The sequence below is a fragment of the Scomber scombrus genome, chromosome 16 (genome assembly GCF_963691925.1).
Source record: "Scomber scombrus chromosome 16, fScoSco1.1, whole genome shotgun sequence".
Taxonomy (NCBI): Eukaryota; Metazoa; Chordata; class Actinopteri; order Scombriformes; family Scombridae; genus Scomber; species Scomber scombrus.
Window position 1 is genome coordinate 21,243,675 of NC_084985.1, and position 16,968 is coordinate 21,260,642.

Here is a 16,968-nt window from a genome sequence, read left to right on the forward strand (position 1 = left end):
ACCGGAACACATGGGCGAGTTCACCTTACAAATAAAAGCGTGAATATAGTATTATGGGGGAAAGAAGACAAAACTGTGACAGTAGTTTACCTGGATTAAATACTCAGTATTCCAATGTAGGCTTAAAAAGTCACCACCTAATCATCCATACTGGAAAATACAAGACTGGAATGTGCTAATGAAATTTCTGACACGTCTTTTAATACAGAGACTAACATCAGACGACAAGTAAATATATTAATTATTAATGTATTTCATTTAATTTAAAGGGAGGGTTGTATACATCAGTAATGTTTGTAAACAGTCAGTCTTATTTACATGCATATTCTCAATTACAATTGGCTAGATAAAAAACTTAAAATATGTTACTTTTGCATATGAAAATTACTGATGTATAATATCTGTCATTAATATGCTTATATAGGGATTGGACCTTTTAATGTGGGTTGAACAGCGTAGAGAAATGAATCGTGCAGGTTTTGAGTTTGATACTAAATATTTCTAATAAAAAGTATATAAAACAAGTAAAGTTTTTGTGAGAAAATCTTTTAAAAACTTGAACTTGAATACATTGTTTTTATAAAGTACAGTTGTATTCTCACGCCATAGTATACCCAACTTTCGACCACAAAGCAAACCGCCTGCTGCTGCGCTACACTTGGATTTTATTTAGAAAGTGGGAACCAGAAGTGGCCTTTCTGTTCATCACAGTTCATTTAACACTTCTTTTCCCCAGGTCGATCCCTGAGGTTGTGGACCGCTACAGTGTGTTTAGGATCTCTCTGAGTCCAGACGCGCCCCTCCACAGACAGCGTGAGTCTCCGGCTTCTCTCATACAGTGAAGCGTTTAAAAGGCTGAAGCATGCAACGTGGTGAAGGTTAAAGAGGGCGGATCACTGCTGGACTCCCTGCTGTCCTGCACCCCGGGGTCGTGCTTTCTTTGTAGTGAACACCCTCCTTTTTTGTTGTTGCCAAAATCTTATCAGATATCCTGAAAATGGATCCTTTACAAAACGGGAATAATTGTGAGGAAGACTCGCCCTGTGCTGAGGAGGAAGAAGAAGTGGATCCAAGAATCCAGGTGAGATGTTTTGAAATGGATCCAGATGTGGTCACTGGTTCAGGTGACATTGAAATGAAAATGGGAAGCCATAATGTGAGGAATAATTAGAAGGACCATGTGGGATAATATTTATTTAATTTACTGGAGAAGCTTGTAGCCAGTTAAATGTGAAATATTACTATTATACAATATAACGTGTATATTAATTATTAACTGGATGTGTAAACTGTGCTTTCCAGTCATGCAATACAATTTTACAAGGTGTGTCACTAAATTCAATAGTATTTGCCACTTTAAAATGTTCTCAATACACCCACAGTGAGGGCTCCAGGCTCAGTAAATCAATAAACAGAAGTCACAGAGTTTAGCCTTCAGTCACACTCTGCTTTAACTGTGCTCCACCCCTCTCTGTCTCCCTATGCATGCCATGTTTTCTGTAAACAGGGAGAGCTGGAGAAGTTGAACCAATCTACAGATGACATTAACCGCTGGGAGAGTGAACTGGAGGTAAGGCATGACAAAATCCACCAACACTGCCACCATTATCATTAGTGCCTCTTCCTGCTAGGGTAAACATGTCCAGTCTGTGCTGCAGAAACACCCATCTCAAGGAACCATTTAGTCAGACTCTAAATCAGATGTTTTACACTCAGATAAGTGAGAAATCCTGTCAACACCGTGAGATAATTCATCTGCTTTCCAATGCGGTTTGGTGTTGTTCAGCAATTTGCCTAGCAACGAGGACAGTGCCTTAAAAAAGTTTGCCTAGAAATGCCTCGCAAAGATGGAAATTTTCTAAATGTAGGAGCCGCTGCTGGAGGAAATATGGAAAAAACAGAAGTAGCAGCTGCCATTCCTGTTAAATAACAGTGTACTGTATGAACCCGAAGTGCTACAAGAGGCATAACTGTGATCTGACTGTTAAATATCATATTTGAATGGCACTCTGGAGCGCTTTGAATCCCAAGTGCTCTCCTCGTTTCCCCGCAACCCAGCTCAGGCCTCTTTTCAAAACAAACCAAATACTTTTAAAGAGGAAAAAAGGCTGTAAAAATGCAGCAAGAAACAGCAGAAAGATTGAGTGGTATGCAAAGGTTTTCTTGTTTTCTATACAGCGCTCGCTTGTATTTAAATGTAGGGCAAGAGGACTACTGTTCAGCAAAAGTAAGAGCATTCCTGAGGCGGGCCACGATTTTACTTTTCCTCAAAGTAGGCCTCTTCTGTTTCTCATTAGACCTTCACTTACATCCAAACTCCACAGATTGGAGCTGGAACAGATGTAACAACACAGGGAGAGAGACAGAAGGAGTAGACAGGGTTTGTTTACTTTCAATACTAGAACTAAGACCAGACTATCGCTTTGTTCTAATACAGTTTATTTTATCGATCATGCTTTTTTAGGATGGTGTTTTGATCAGTATTTTGACATTATATTTCAAGAAACAGCTGTGTCAAGAATTTCATTTAACTAAGAAAGAACTTTTAACTATTAGAGCGAATTAAAACTGTATCTCTATTGTTGCAAAGACACACACGCAAACACAAAAAGGTTCGAAGGCAATCGCCACAAGGCAGGATGAAAATCAGGAGCTGAGGAATGTGGAATTGGCGCTGGCAGGCAGGAGGCAGTTTTCCTGCAGTCTGGAGTTGATTAAGGGCGATGTACAGTAGATTCAGAGGATTCAAGGAAAGCTGAGGCACCGTGGCTAAATCTATGCTCAGATATGAGTTACTTCACTTGGACAACATAATGCTAAACCTCTCATATGCCCTGGCAACGATACAAGACTGTGTATGGGTGTGTGTGTGTGTGTGTGTGTGTCAGAGGGAGATTAAGACAGGAAGGCAAGGCGTGAGACCGTTCAATCATTAACTGCCTACAATATATAAACAGTGGCATAGAAAGAAAATTCTCAGTCATCCAGGTCATGGTTATCAAGGTTATTGATACCATTTGGTTCATTAGCGCTCCTGTTCATTAATGTTGCAGCAGCACCTTGATGGTGGCCCCACAGAGCTTAAATACATGGGACTCCCTCCCTCTCAGTTCGACCTGAAGACACCCCTTGGATGAGAGATGAAACATCTTCAAGTATCTCCAACTACGTCCAGTTAACCTCAATTCAACCTTCCTTGGAGAGTAGCGTACATAGTAACCCTCCCTGCTGTGTCACTATCTCGTTGCAGGAACAGGAAACCAGGAAACACAATGATGTCACAGGAAGTGTGTTTCCTGCAGGACTCACTCCCTTTCCCTCTTTTTTTATTCCTCCGTCAGTTTAAGGAACAGGATGCAGGTGCAGCCGCCATTTAAACCCCTTTTCTGAAAATGACAGCATATAGACACACACATACACATGAGCGCATACATATAAACAGATGGCCTGCCTCTGAAAGTCTTCCATTTAAATGACATGAGAGTTTATCTACCAATAATAATAAGTGTGTTGTCAAGATGCTGCCTTGGGTTTTATGAAAAGAAATGCACACACTTGTTGGGTCTTGCTAAATCATTGCACCCAATCATCTATCATTTCACCACCAAAAGAATGTACCTTAGGTTTTCTAAACAACACAAAGGGCCATTGAAGCAAAAAAACTAAAATTGAGATACATGCTCTTGAATTTAGTCAAATGGTTTAGTGGTGACTTGAATTAGGAGACTTGCTTTTGAGGCACAAGGCAGAACTGATCAGCACCAGCAGGACAACACCAGCCACGTGGCCAAATGAATCGCACCTCCTGTCTAAATGGTTTGACATAGAGTGTTTGTTAGTGCTTTGAATGCAGCAGCTCTGAGAATATATTTAGACACAGTGGTGCTCTCAGTTTAGTTTGTTACCATGTTAACGTTTGCTAATTAGCACTAAATATGAACTACAGCTAGAGCAGATGAGAACGCAGTGGTTTTAGAGGTATTGGTCATGAACTGAAGGCTTGAAGAGAGTGAAATTTTGATGTTTTGACTTGTAGCACTGGGGACTCATGAATGTCTGTGCAGAATTTGGTGTCAGTCTATTCAGTAGATGTTGAAATTTCACTGAATGAGTAAAAACTTTGACCTGCTTGGTAGCTTTGTTCTCTACAAAGTGTAACAGCAATCCATGCCTCAGTTGTTGAGCTGTATCACTAAGAATCAGACATGTCAACCTCATGATGGTGATAGAGGGATCGACAAAGGGAGTAGGCTTCATCCTCTGGGTACCATGAATATCAGTAGAACAGTTATTGGCAATCCAACCTTTACTTGTTGAGATATATTTCAGTCTGGACCAAAGTGGTGGACCAACCAACAGACGTCACTTTTCCTACAGCCGCTCCACCAACATGATTTCGGTTCACATCCTAACTTCTCGATACTTTCACAGTGTTATGACTGTATATCGGTTCATATGTGTCTAAGCCCACATGTGTGTGTGTCCATGTGTGTAGGACTGCCGCCAGCGGTTTCGTGCGGTCCTGGTGGAAGCGACAGTGAAGCTGGATGAGCAGGTGAAGAGGATCGGACGAGCCGTGGATGACTCTAAACCGTACTGGGAAGCCCGCAAAGTAGCAAGACAGGTAAACACACACACACACATACACACACACATTCACAGAAGACAGTTGAAGTGACTCTGAGGTCCACAGACAGAGAGTGTGAGGGCAGGCTTACTGAGGATTAGCGATGAGAAGTTTAAAGAGCTCAGCTTATATCTACTTAAAGGGAGCATGGTCACGTGATGTCTATTTTTAAGTCTGTCACACCTCAGCTCGCTAAGCAAGTGTCACACACACACCAACATGCACACCCACACACACACATACACACGCATACACACACACAAGCCTTGGGGATGAGGAAATTGTCTGAGCTGCACTGAAAATGCCAGGCCTGCCATATTTTTCCAGATCAGTTTTATCTTCTTTTTTCGAAGTCTCTGCACACTGTTGCTTCAGATTGCTTCAAAGTAGGGCAACATCCCTAATGGTTAGTGCACTAAAGTGTGCTATGCCGTTTTCAGTGGGTCATGTCCTCTACTGTCTCATGGCACCAGCCTCTTGAAGCTTCGATCTGACTGGATAGCACTAGAAATTTAAGAGTCCAGCGCCCCCCTCGTCCCAGCCAATGAGGAAGCAGCTTATGAGTCATTCATCAGAAGGCTGACATTTGTGTGTAAGAGCTGAGTTGTCAAACTGAAATAGATTGTGTATTTGTATGCGTGTGTTTGTTTGTCCTCACATATCTGTCTCTTGCCATATGACACACTACCTGCTAGTTGCTTCTGCTTATGATAGTTACACGTGAGAATTGGGGATTACCGAGAGGTTTTGAATTTTAAATGAAACCTGTGTGCGCGTGAAAGGATCAAAGACCTCCAGAGCTGTGTGTGTGTTTGTGTGTGCACGTGTGTGTTTTGTGTATTTGTGTGTGATTGGGGGGTTTAAATAGAGCAAAGCCGATAAAGGCCTCGGGTTAAACTGGCGAATTGTCTGGTCATGATTTATGGATGAATATTTAATATTTAATACATGACCTATTTTAAAGGGATTCAAATGCTTACCCTCACTGACCCTATCAGAACAAGCGCACACACACACACACACACACACAAACACAGTATATTGCACCTACCCCCACCCATAAGCCTGTCTCAGCCTCCAAACCCCCCATGTTTTCCCCCTTACATTCCATCAGACTGGGGGGGGGGGCTGTGTGTAGGAATTTGCCTGTACCGTCCTATCCTTTGTCCTTTACCCACAGTTCTCTTCTGCACCACTGCCTGTCAGTCTGGCTGTCTTTCTCATGTACCACACCCACCCCTCTCTCTCTCTCACCCCTTTCTCTCTGTTTCAGTCGCCTCGCCGTACCTCTTCGTCTCTCACCTCCCGTAACTGTAAATGCAATGGTGAATGTCGAGAGACCAATATGTCAGACAGGATGACTGTCTGAGACATGAATTAAAAATTAGTCACATTCATAGGCATGATGATATGGCATCAGGGCATCCACATCACGAGGTAACAGCAAGTCATGGCGCTTCAGACAAAAACATTGTATTGTTTGCCACACAATGTGGGCTTCGTGACATCAAGTTAATTAACTGATAACAGTGCTGGACTGTGTTTGCATGCTGTCTTATTCTCAGCAGGTTTTGTGTCATAAAGATGATGGAAAAATTGTGTCCTTCATCTCTTTGATGCTTGTTACTCAGCAGAGTACCAAGATTTGTCACCATTTTAACAGTTCCTGCAAAAGTAAAGAATGGTCAGCTGAGCTAATGACAACACAGCTTTATGAATACACACTTAACCTCCATGTGAAAGGAAGTGTGTCACGTCAGTCCAGGAAGTCCTGTGAAGGACAGGCACTTTTGTGTGACTTTTTATCTCCACCTCGACAAAGACCATTGATGGATAGCGTTATAGTCTCTTTTCTGTTCCACACTCCTGGTTTCTCCTCATCAAATATCCATCATCCTCCTTCTGTTTTTCCTGCACCCCCTCTATTCCCTGAGCTGGGAATTGGGTCATGATAAGGGACAAAGAGGAGGGATTCATCTTTGCCAGTTTGTCAAACTAACAGATTACCCGCAAAACACACACTGTTATCTTGCTACTCCCTCCCTCTATCTTTTCACCTCCTTGAAGGGGTCTCCACCACCCTGGATAGCATATCTAACCACAACCACAGTCAGATACCAACACCAAGAAGCAGTGATGAAGTATTCAGATCCTATACTATTCCTTTACTACTAAAGTAAAAGTACAGAAGTATTATGAGTGATGTAGTATGCAGTATTACAGTAAAAGTAGTGGTTTGGTCCCTCTGACTGATATTTTATTATATATGACATCATTAGATTATTAATACTGAAGCATCAGTGTTAGAGCAGCATGTTACTATTGTAGCTGCTGGAGGTGGAGCTAGTTTCAGTTTACAGTTTATCATTGTTTTATATACAGTTAGCTAATTTAGTCCAGTGGTTCCCAACCTAGGGGTCAGGCTCCTCCAAAGGGTCACCAGATAAATCTGAGGGGTCGTGAGATGATAAACAAGCTGTTAACAACTCATAGACATTTAAATGTGACCCTGGCTACACACTGCTTTTTGTAAGCCATCAAAAGCCAAAAAGGTTGGAAATCACTGGTTACTTTAACAATGTGTTGTATTTTAAAAGCTTGTTCTATTAATCCATTGTATAACTAAAGCTGTCGAACAAATGCAGTGGAGTGGAGGTATAAAGTAGCATCATTTTGTGTGGGGCAGTTCTGTTACTTGCTTACGTCAGTGTTGGAGTCTCTATCATAAACATGGTTGACAGTGGCAGAGGGTCATGTTACAGAGAGCCATGAAAAGCCGTGAGAACAAAATGTGTGACCGCTGAATGAACTGCAGTGACCTTTTGCGAGTCTGTTATATTAAAGTGTGATGTGGAAAGTTACTGGTAGTGATGCAGGGAATTATCACCCGACTCTGCAGTCACGCTGAGCTCTATGGAGCTTTTTAGCATCTTTCAGCTCGGGTTTGATTTTACTTTACTGTTTTAGCTCACTTTCACCATCATCAGCTTTGTTTCCAGACACAACAGGCAGCTGTTTTCAGCAAAAAAGCTTTGATAAACCCTACATGCTACTAGCATACCCGTTTAGCACCAAGTAGCAGACAGACATAGTTAGCAACTAGCTGGTGAACATAATGGAGCATTTAGCAGCTAAATAATCAGATATTTTGTCTAAGGATTTGGTGTAGACCAAAATGGAGCTAAAAGGAGAGAGTAAAATTGCTGAGAGGCCAAAAAAATGACTACAAATGAACGCTATGTTGCTCCATACCTGTTGAATGTGTAAATAGTCAATTCTTGCCTACATGTCTATACCATGTTGACTTTATAAGGTGATAACACATTCATTTAGTGTTTACAGTGCTCCCAAATGGCCAATAATTGAATAATGGAGTTTTAAGTAAACCCACTGTATGCTGAAATGTTAGCATGTGCTTATAAACATCTAACATAGACAGAGAGCATTTTGGTGCTAGCTTTCACATGTTAAATGCGTTAAATTTAAAAAATTTCAGATGCTTAATGCACACAGTTAATTACTTGTTATAAAAACAGAATTTTGACCTTTTCTAAGAGGTGTGGTGTTTGTACTGTAGACATGTTGACTGGAGTGCAGCCAAGAACACATTTGTGATTGTATTGTATTTGTATAGACCATTGCATTTCCTTTTATTGGTGTTGGAAAGCACTCCAATAGGAAACTGAATTGAGACTAATTTGGGTGAAACAGTGAAATGGTCTATAGACATAGCTCTAAAATGAATGGATGGATCAAGTTCATAGTTCATATCTCTTTTAGCTGCAACCATGGCAGACAATAATCTATTCATAATTCACAAGGATAGAAAAACAAACATGACCAGCAGCAAGTTTGTCTGCATTGTAACCCTGTGCAGTCAATACATACTGTACAGACAATACAGTTCAAACAGGGCAAGGAGTTATACTGACAGATTGACAGGGTATATAAAAAAATGTGAAAGAGTTACACACCACTTGCCTACTGTGTTAAGGGAAATTCCAGTTTGTCCCATTAAATATTGCACTGAACAAAAAGTACTCTAACATCATAAAGTAATGAAATTAAAGCTGTTCACAGTTTTGTTCTGCGTGACCCTTTTTTCTCTGTGTTAAGTTGGTTGTGTTTCCTAAAGTTGAAATCTGCAATATGGATATTATTTTGTCTTGTTTGTTTTGTTTGTGATTGATAGTTGATATACTGTATAGAGGTAGAACATACCAAAAAACTAACATGATGAATGTGTGGATCACAACGAAAGGAAAATGATATACTTCAACTTTGTCTACACACAAGACCTTATGAAAAAACCATTTCATCTTTTTTGGTTTATGCTTGTTTGAGGATTTTTGATAACATTAAATGCTGGATATGTTATCAACCTAGCTTTTATCTTTTTGCAAGATAAAGGTCTCCATTAGATTTATAAATAGGATTCGCCTGGCTAACCAATTTTTCTTGATTATTTTTTATCATTCAAAGGAATATGATTAGAATTTCTGTAACCGCTTAACCCTGGGTGGTAAGCCAATACATTGACCTTTTAGTCACGCCTGTTGGAGTGGAGAGAGTGGGTCAAAATATGTCCAGCATGATAGGAATAATTTTCCTTTTGACTGTGACTGTGGGTAGGACAAACCCACTGACAATGTGTCAGATTTCCTTAGTGACAAAGCTTCTGTTTGTCTAGTGGATCAAGGCACGGTTGTCTTTCTGTGCGCGTGTGTTTGTGCAATGCAAAATCTTTTTGTCCATCTATGGTTGTCATAAGGAATCAATCATGGTTCCTCCGGAGGAAATGTAGGTCATAAAATATACACACACACACACACACACACACACACACACACACACACACACACACACACACACACACACACACACACACAGACACACACACATACACACACACTAGAGGCAGCACAAGGGCTACTGCTGCATTTGTACCATGTGAGAACAATCACTGGTCCAACTTTCTTTTTAAAACTGATAACCAAAACGATTATTTTAACTGCTTTAAAGCTGCCACATTGCTAGGAACTACATTTTCCATCAGCTCTTCCACTCTTGTCCCCTTTTCATGACACCAGAATTAAGTGAAATCTACAAGTTTGTCATGAAACCCTGAGAAGCTCAGATGTAATATTTACTACATGGAAGCTGATGTAATAGTATTTTCAAGTTGGACACTGTGTTTTTTATCTATTGTGAAATCCAGGCCCAGGTTGAAGCCCAAAAGGCCACCCAAGAGTTCCAGCGGGCTGTGGAAATTCTGCGGGCAGCCAAGGAGACAATTGCCCTGGCCGAGGAGAGGCTGCTGGAGGAGGACAGCCGCCAGTTTGACTCAGCCTGGCAGGAAATGCTCAACCATGCCACGCAGAGGGTACGCACATGATGCAAGACAGCTGAAACTAAAAAAGTTGCATCCTAACAAGTCATTCGTGGTTGAGGTTTATATGCATAAACTGAAATCAGCACTGGATGAATGTGGTCAAATCTTGTACCCACAAGAGCATACATTCAAAAACGTATATCTTGATTGTTGCAGGTGATGGAGGCCGAGCAGGCGAGAACACGCAGTGAAGCTGAACACAAGAAAACAGCAGCTAATTACAACTCATGTATCAGCCACATGAGGCAGTTAGAGAAGAAATTCAAACGCTCCATCAACAAATCCAGGTGTGTGCCTTTGTTTCCTTCCTGAACCATTAGAAAAGACTCTCATGAGCTTCACCCTACTTGAGCCTCTTTGTGGTTGAGAAAGAGAGCGAAAGAGGGGCTACGCTTATGTCATCTGATGCAGTCCAGATGTTGGTTGTGTTGGTTGTGCAGTGTTGGGGTGTGCTCCCTCCGTAAGAGCCAAGGAATGCGACTACTCACAGAGGAGTGTTTTTATTCCAGCAAACTCTCAAGTGACAGTTCATTTTCTTTCTCCCCCTGCAGACCGTATTTTGAACTGAAAGCCAAGTATTATCTCCAGCTTGAGGTATGTATATTACATTAGTAGGTTTCTGGACAATTTTAAGTTATGTTAACAAAGTTGCATAACTGTTACATCTGCCTTTTGGTGGATACTGGCCAAGCTGTTTGAAAGGACTGTGGCTTGTTGGTCAACCACTTTGGTGCAGACCATCTCAGCAGCTATTGCATGGTTTGTCCCAATATGTTGTACAGACACTCATGATTCCCAGATGATGAATGCTAACAATTTGGTTTTGAGTGAAATGTCTCAACATCTATTGGATGGATTACCATGAAATTTTGTTCAGACAGTCATGTCCCCTTCAGGATGAATTGTAAAAGCTCTGGTAATCCATTAACTTCTATCTAACACTGTCATTAGATTTTTAAGCATTGTAAACATCTAAAATATAGCCTCAACCATGCTTTGTGTGTTAAGTGCAAATGAGCAACTGTTAGAATGCTTACATGCTAAACTAAGACACTAACCAAGCTAAATAACCAATGAAATCAATGCCATGCTCACTAAGCATAGGGAACATTTTTCATGTATTCCAAAAAGTAAATTATCCACATAGTGTTTTAATAAAAAACGCTGTATTTTCTCACAGCAACTGAAGCGTCATGTGGACGAGCGTCAGGCCAAACTTGTGGTTGCTAAAGCTGAGTACCGTGCAGCGCTACGCAATCTGGAGAGTATCTCAGAGGAGATCCATGCCCAGCGCCGCTCCCTTGCCATGGGAACCAGAGAGCAGGGTGTTGGTGCAGAGGGAGACGGCGGCAACGAGGACATCTCCAACTTTAAGATGGAGTCAGATGGTCTGTCAAGTGAGTATGACTGAATCTGGGCGGTGAAAATCATCCACTTCATCCATCTCCATCCAGTTTTGTTTTTTTCTGTCGGTACATCTGTGCGTCTGCATGCTTAATGTACATATCTGTGTGTGTATGTGTGTTTTCAGTGGTGTCAGTATCGATCGACGAAGAGGTCAGCTCAGAGGAAGATGCCGACACCCACTCCACCTCCTTACCCCAAGACATGCCCTCCTCACCTTCCTCCACCTCCACCCCCCTCGACATGGCCTGTTCTTACCCCTCCTCCTCGCTCTACTCCCCTTGTTCTTACCTCCCTTCCTCTCCCTCTTCCTCCACCCTTTCCTCCTCATGTCCCGGTGATCTGGAGTTGGTGAGCCCCTGTAGCTCTCATGACCCAGACTCAATATGCGGATCTGGGCATGCCTCACCTCTCCTGGGCCCTCGCAGCCAATGCAGTGGTGCCTCCTCTCCAGACTGTGACCAGGAGAGAGGTGTGTTTCCATCCCATCAGTGTGTACATGTTTGTTGACCTGTGATGGCTTCATCCTGTATGTTGAAATAGTTTCTTGTGTTTATGGTGTAGCAATAAAGAATAGTTATTTAAAAATAGGCTTATACACACAGATATGGATATTTTTGTCTCAGTCTGGGAAAGAAAGTGAATAAGAATATTTCCAAAACTGTTTAACTATTCCATTAAAAAAAATGTCAGACAAGGGGAAATGAAACCTTTTTTTAAGGGCACACAAGAGCTTTTAATAACTATTTAAGGGCACACAATGTGATCTTTGTCAGGCAAAATCCCTCCAGTTTCTGCAAAAAAGACAAATGTATCCCTCGGGAGGATAGCAAGGCCACAGAGAGCTTTTTAATAACAAGACAGTGAAAATGTCAGCTGAAAGTTTTACTATAAAGATAATAAAAGTGTGTTGGTCTGCACTTGTGTGGTTTCTGAACAATCCCAAGAGAGATGAAGGGCCTCCCACAGTCAACCAGAGTAATAAAATATCAATTCCACAGTCAATCACAATGTTGTTGTAATTTCATGCTAGAGGTGGATGACATGACCTGGCAGTTTGCTTTTTAGATAAGTAAATAAAAATTGTTGTATCTGGTTTCATTAAACTCACCATTGCTTTGTGTTTTAGGTGACAGAGCAGAGGGAGCGGAGGCCACACTAGAAGCCGGTCTGAACAAGCTGACCTTGACTGTAGCACAAAAACAAGAAGGGGATTCGGGGGATGAACAAGACTCTGACTTCATGGGCCCTGAAATCTCCTCTCCGAGCGCAGCCAATACCATTCTGTTGCTCAACAGTGTCTAACCGACGTCTGTCATACTTAAAAACACTCACTGTGCCCAACTTCAAGCCTCAGAATGGACTCAATGGCTGAAGATGTGGAGCAGAACAAGCTAAAGTGCTCACCGGAGCAATGAGAGAACAAACTGCACACCCACAGCTCCAACCAACCTGACATTTTGTCACAGTATTCTTCAGATGGCGTCACATTAAAGGTGCCATACGTAGTGTATTTAAACATCAGTGTATCATTGTCAGATGACTTGTTAATCCTTGTGGATGCATTGTAAACAAACAAGAGCAGGAACTGGGTTATTGGTGATCTGTATTTCACACCAGTGTATTATTTGTGTGGGTATTAGTAGTGCTAGTGTTACTCAATAGACTACATTTCCCATAAACCTTCTTGCCTCATGTTGCAAAGATGTTTCCTGATATCCATAGCTCTGTATCTGCTAAGGGAAGACTGTGTTCTTCTTCTTTTGTGCCATAAAATCTCTTAGTGTTTGGGAAGTGTCTTGTTCATAGTGTAGAGGCTTAGTCCTCTCAGCAATGGTTTAGCTTGTTTACAGCTTTATAATCATGTGTCAAAGCTAACGTGGTTACCTTTTATTGATGTTAAAATGCTACGGCTGGCGCCACTAAGAAACATTTTGTATTAACGTGAGCAATGAGCCTCTTTTTTGGCTCTCCGCACGAGTACAGGATCAAAATGGGAGTAAAGAAGCTGTCAGATGTCGGATTACGTCTTGTTTTGCCTCGATTTTTTAACTCCACTTTTAAATCCTAGATGTCAAATTGAAATGTAGGATTTGGAGAAATAGATGTGAAGGAGGAAAGTGGAGTGCACCCAGCACTCCGAGCACTAAACAGAAAAAAAAGACTTTCTTTAGACAGGACTGAACTTTTAAGACGCAAGCGGTCTTCCATTGGGATTTGTGGATGAATGAGTGAATGTGTTCTTAAGCTTTAGTGTTTGTATGAGTGAATAATTTTTTTGAGTGTGTGTCTGATGTGTTTTTGAGAAATGTTCAAAATACTATCCTGTAGTACAGATACTCTATATTTATACTCCTGTATTCTTGTATATGAACAATGTTTTGTGGTTACTGTTGTTAATGTTTAACACAAAATCAGCAATAAACTCGTGTTTCACGTAACAGATTTTAGTAAATGTGTTAAGATGTAAATGTTAATACTTCTTCTGACATTGGCATAGTTGTATTTTTCCTTTAACTGTAAGTCAGTATTAGTTAAACTGGACATGTTTGACACACATTTTGATCAGGATGAAAAAGAGTTCTAGCTGATATATTTTTATTCAGTTATTGATTATAATGCAAAGAGGTAGGTTCAAAATCTAAAAGAGGAATTAACCCTGACATACTAGTCATATACAGATGTATCCACATTATCCTTTCATAATTAGTCTCCCAAATGATTAACGAATGCCTCATCAGTCACAGGTAAACGTGATTAATCCTTAAAGAAGCTTTCAGAGAGCAGAAATACTTTATTCTTCAGTTTTTATGTTACGTGGAACAGGGGAACGAGACAAGTTCAATGAATTATATTAAATGTGAAGAATGCAACAGTAATTTATGGATGTTTTAATTAAATATGGGTTAAACACTCAACAAAAATGTATATCAGCTGCATACAAATGTTCATAAGAAGTTGAAATATTTCCATTTTTGTATGTTCTGGGTCACACTAAAGGAGAAGTCGACAAATTTAAGGCTAAAAGAAAAAACAATATTTAGGGTGTTTTTATGGCTCTCAAATGTCACATTTGACCCTGAACAGTATGTAAGGGTTAACCATAGCTAAAAGAACTTGTGTTGCATAAACTAAACATTCTGATGCCATTCATGTGTGTTTTTTCAACCTAAGCCTGTCACATCCTTAATACCCAGTATACAGCATATCCTGACACCTAGGGGGTTGTAACTGTATGTAGGTAACTAAAGAGTTGACCTTTTTTTCATTTGAAAGTAAATATTAGTATTAGTATTTTCAACAGCTCTGAATATAGCTGAACTGGTTTTGGAAGCTTGAACCAAACAACCAAAGAAGCCACAAACACACCACTCAGCTTTATAATTAACTTTTTCCACGTGAGTTGTATGTTAGGGTATTTTACTGTGTTCATTGTTACCACCCAATTTCCAAACAGTCCCACAGAGGTGACCATTATGAAATGCACTCCAGCATTTCTGCCTCTGACTGTTTTTCTCTACCTTCTCTCTTTCAGCTGTTATTGTGCACACACACACAGACAGTTTTAATGTCCTGCTGGCTCCTCAGCTGTTGCAGTGTTATCTTATGACTTCAGTTAGTGCCGCACAGCTTCTTTTTCTCACTAAATCTGTCTGCTGGTCTAACTATTTTATGCTTGTCTTCACAGGTTTCTAAAAGCATGCTGCCTTTCAATTATTGTGCATCTTATGATTTCAAAATCGATGCCAGAGTAGTTTTAAATTCGGGCCTTACAGGGTGGATTTGTGACCAAATGATGTGAGATACTGACATCTAGTGGCGGGTTTGGGTTTTGTCTCCTCTCATCAGTCTTTTACCAGCATCTTCACAAGATTGTTCGATCAAATAATTATACTATCAAATAACTGTTGATTGTTAACTAGTTTTATTGCTCTCAGGTGGCGCTCAAGTCTGTTTTAGAGGATCTGAGCCAAAGTACTGGTACTAACCTGTATGGAAAGGTCTTGATTTCCCAAGTCATGCTTTACAATGTGTACAACCTATGATACCATGAGCTGGATCAATCACAACACAACAAATGCCTCTACAAAGTGTTTTTTATTGACATTAAGAAAAATATAGAAAGGTAAGTTCCAGTGAGTTGCAGTGAGTATAAGTTATCATGTGAGTGTATTGTAGCAGCATTCTTGAAGTGTCTTTGAAGATATTTCTCTTCAGTTTCCTCAAAGACTTGTATGATTCCATCCACAACACTTCTGTCATGTCTGTCTTGCCTTAAAAGTTTAGCAGAAAATGTACAAAAGATTTGTTTTGTATGTTTTGAAATGTACTTCTTTTTTTTCTTTTTTTTTTTACATCAGCAATCCCTCTCTCCATTGGCACGCTGCTTTCTCCATTTCACCAGCTGTTTCTGCCCCCTGCAGTCAGCAGAAATGTGTATCACAGCACGCTACATGCTGTGATCCCCATGCATGTGCTGGTACAAACAATCCAAATTCATCTCACTGTAGATCAAATCCACAGTGCCACTAGAGTTCAAAACCTCCACACTATGTTAAGGGTCATTTCAGTATTACCAGAATTTTGAAAAAAGAGAGAAAGGGAAAAATACTAGCATATTTTAATGATTTATTGTGCCCTACAGATTTAGGGTCCCACCACAGACAAGCATTCCCCCGCAGAATTATGGTTCCCCCACAGATTAAGGAATAACCTACAGATTTAGGTGCTAAAAGAACCAACCAATGACTTCTCTGTATTTCCAGCTCTCAGAGCAAAATTCTTCATTTTTTCAGCCATCGGTACCTAATGCTTATTTACAGATTTGTCTACACATTTCTAATCTCTGCACATTTACAAGCTGATTACAGATTTACAGGAGATTTTTTTTACACATTTACTTAGGGTTCTCCTGTAGATTTAGGGTTCTCCCACAGATTTATAAGTAACCCAAGTTATTTCAGGCACTTTTCATGAAGAGTAACAACAAAGAAAGTCTTATAGTACTAATAATACTTATTTTAAACTATGATTATTTGGAGTAGTTTTTAATGAGTTTATGAAAAAAAAAACAGGATTTGTGTTTTCTAAAAGAGTGAATTAAATGGACATAAATGTAAATAAAATGTTAATTAGTTCCCCTTTTTGCAGATTTATATTTTTATCGGGCAGATTTTTATATTTTGAAGGTTTTTTATTACTGCAGATTTATATTTTTGATGGCATCATGTCCTGTTTTCAGTCTAACCAATCGGAGTGCAGCATTTGTACACCAAACTGATTTAAAATAAAAAAAATCTACATTTGACAGAAAATTGCTGAGTGTATTTTTCTTTGTGTCATAATCTACTTTGTGTTGCTGTTACTCAAAATTATCCAGACAAGTGTTTTTTATGTAAGCGTTTAAAGCTTTGAGCAGCATTGTTACATTGAAACAATCTCAAAAACATATCTCAAAGTCTCAACACATAACCATACTGTCTGCATGGACACTAGAACTCAGTAATAATAAGAGAATGTGATTTTTTTTGTAAATTAGTGAGTG

The 16,968-nt window shown here is 40.1% G+C and overlaps 1 protein-coding gene across 1 annotated transcript; it reads left to right on the forward strand.

Annotated features, from left to right (window-relative positions):
* Positions 1-792: 792 nt before the first annotated feature.
* On the forward strand, positions 793-13,865 carry LOC133996903 (SH3 domain-binding protein 5-like). Its single transcript, XM_062436419.1, has 9 exons — positions 793-1,081; positions 1,508-1,570; positions 4,496-4,624; positions 9,846-10,010; positions 10,176-10,306; positions 10,571-10,613; positions 11,200-11,416; positions 11,551-11,895; positions 12,553-13,865. Exons 1-9 carry the CDS (start codon positions 998-1,000, stop codon positions 12,726-12,728), a joined length of 1,353 nt encoding a protein of 450 aa, XP_062292403.1. The 5' UTR covers positions 793-997; the 3' UTR covers positions 12,729-13,865.
* Positions 13,866-16,968: the final 3,103 nt, after the last annotated feature.

Bases quoted from the DNA above. Each gene is read 5' to 3' on its own strand.
- LOC133996903 (XM_062436419.1), top strand. From the start codon at position 998: ATGGATCCTTTACAAAACGGGAATAATTGTGAGGAAGACTCGCCCTGT. The intron at 1,082-1,507 runs GTGAGATGTTTT...TTCTGTAAACAG, and splicing joins AAGTGGATCCAAGAATCCAG to GGAGAGCTGGAGAAGTTGAA. The intron at 11,896-12,552 runs GTGTGTTTCCAT...TTTGTGTTTTAG, and splicing joins AGACTGTGACCAGGAGAGAG to GTGACAGAGCAGAGGGAGCG.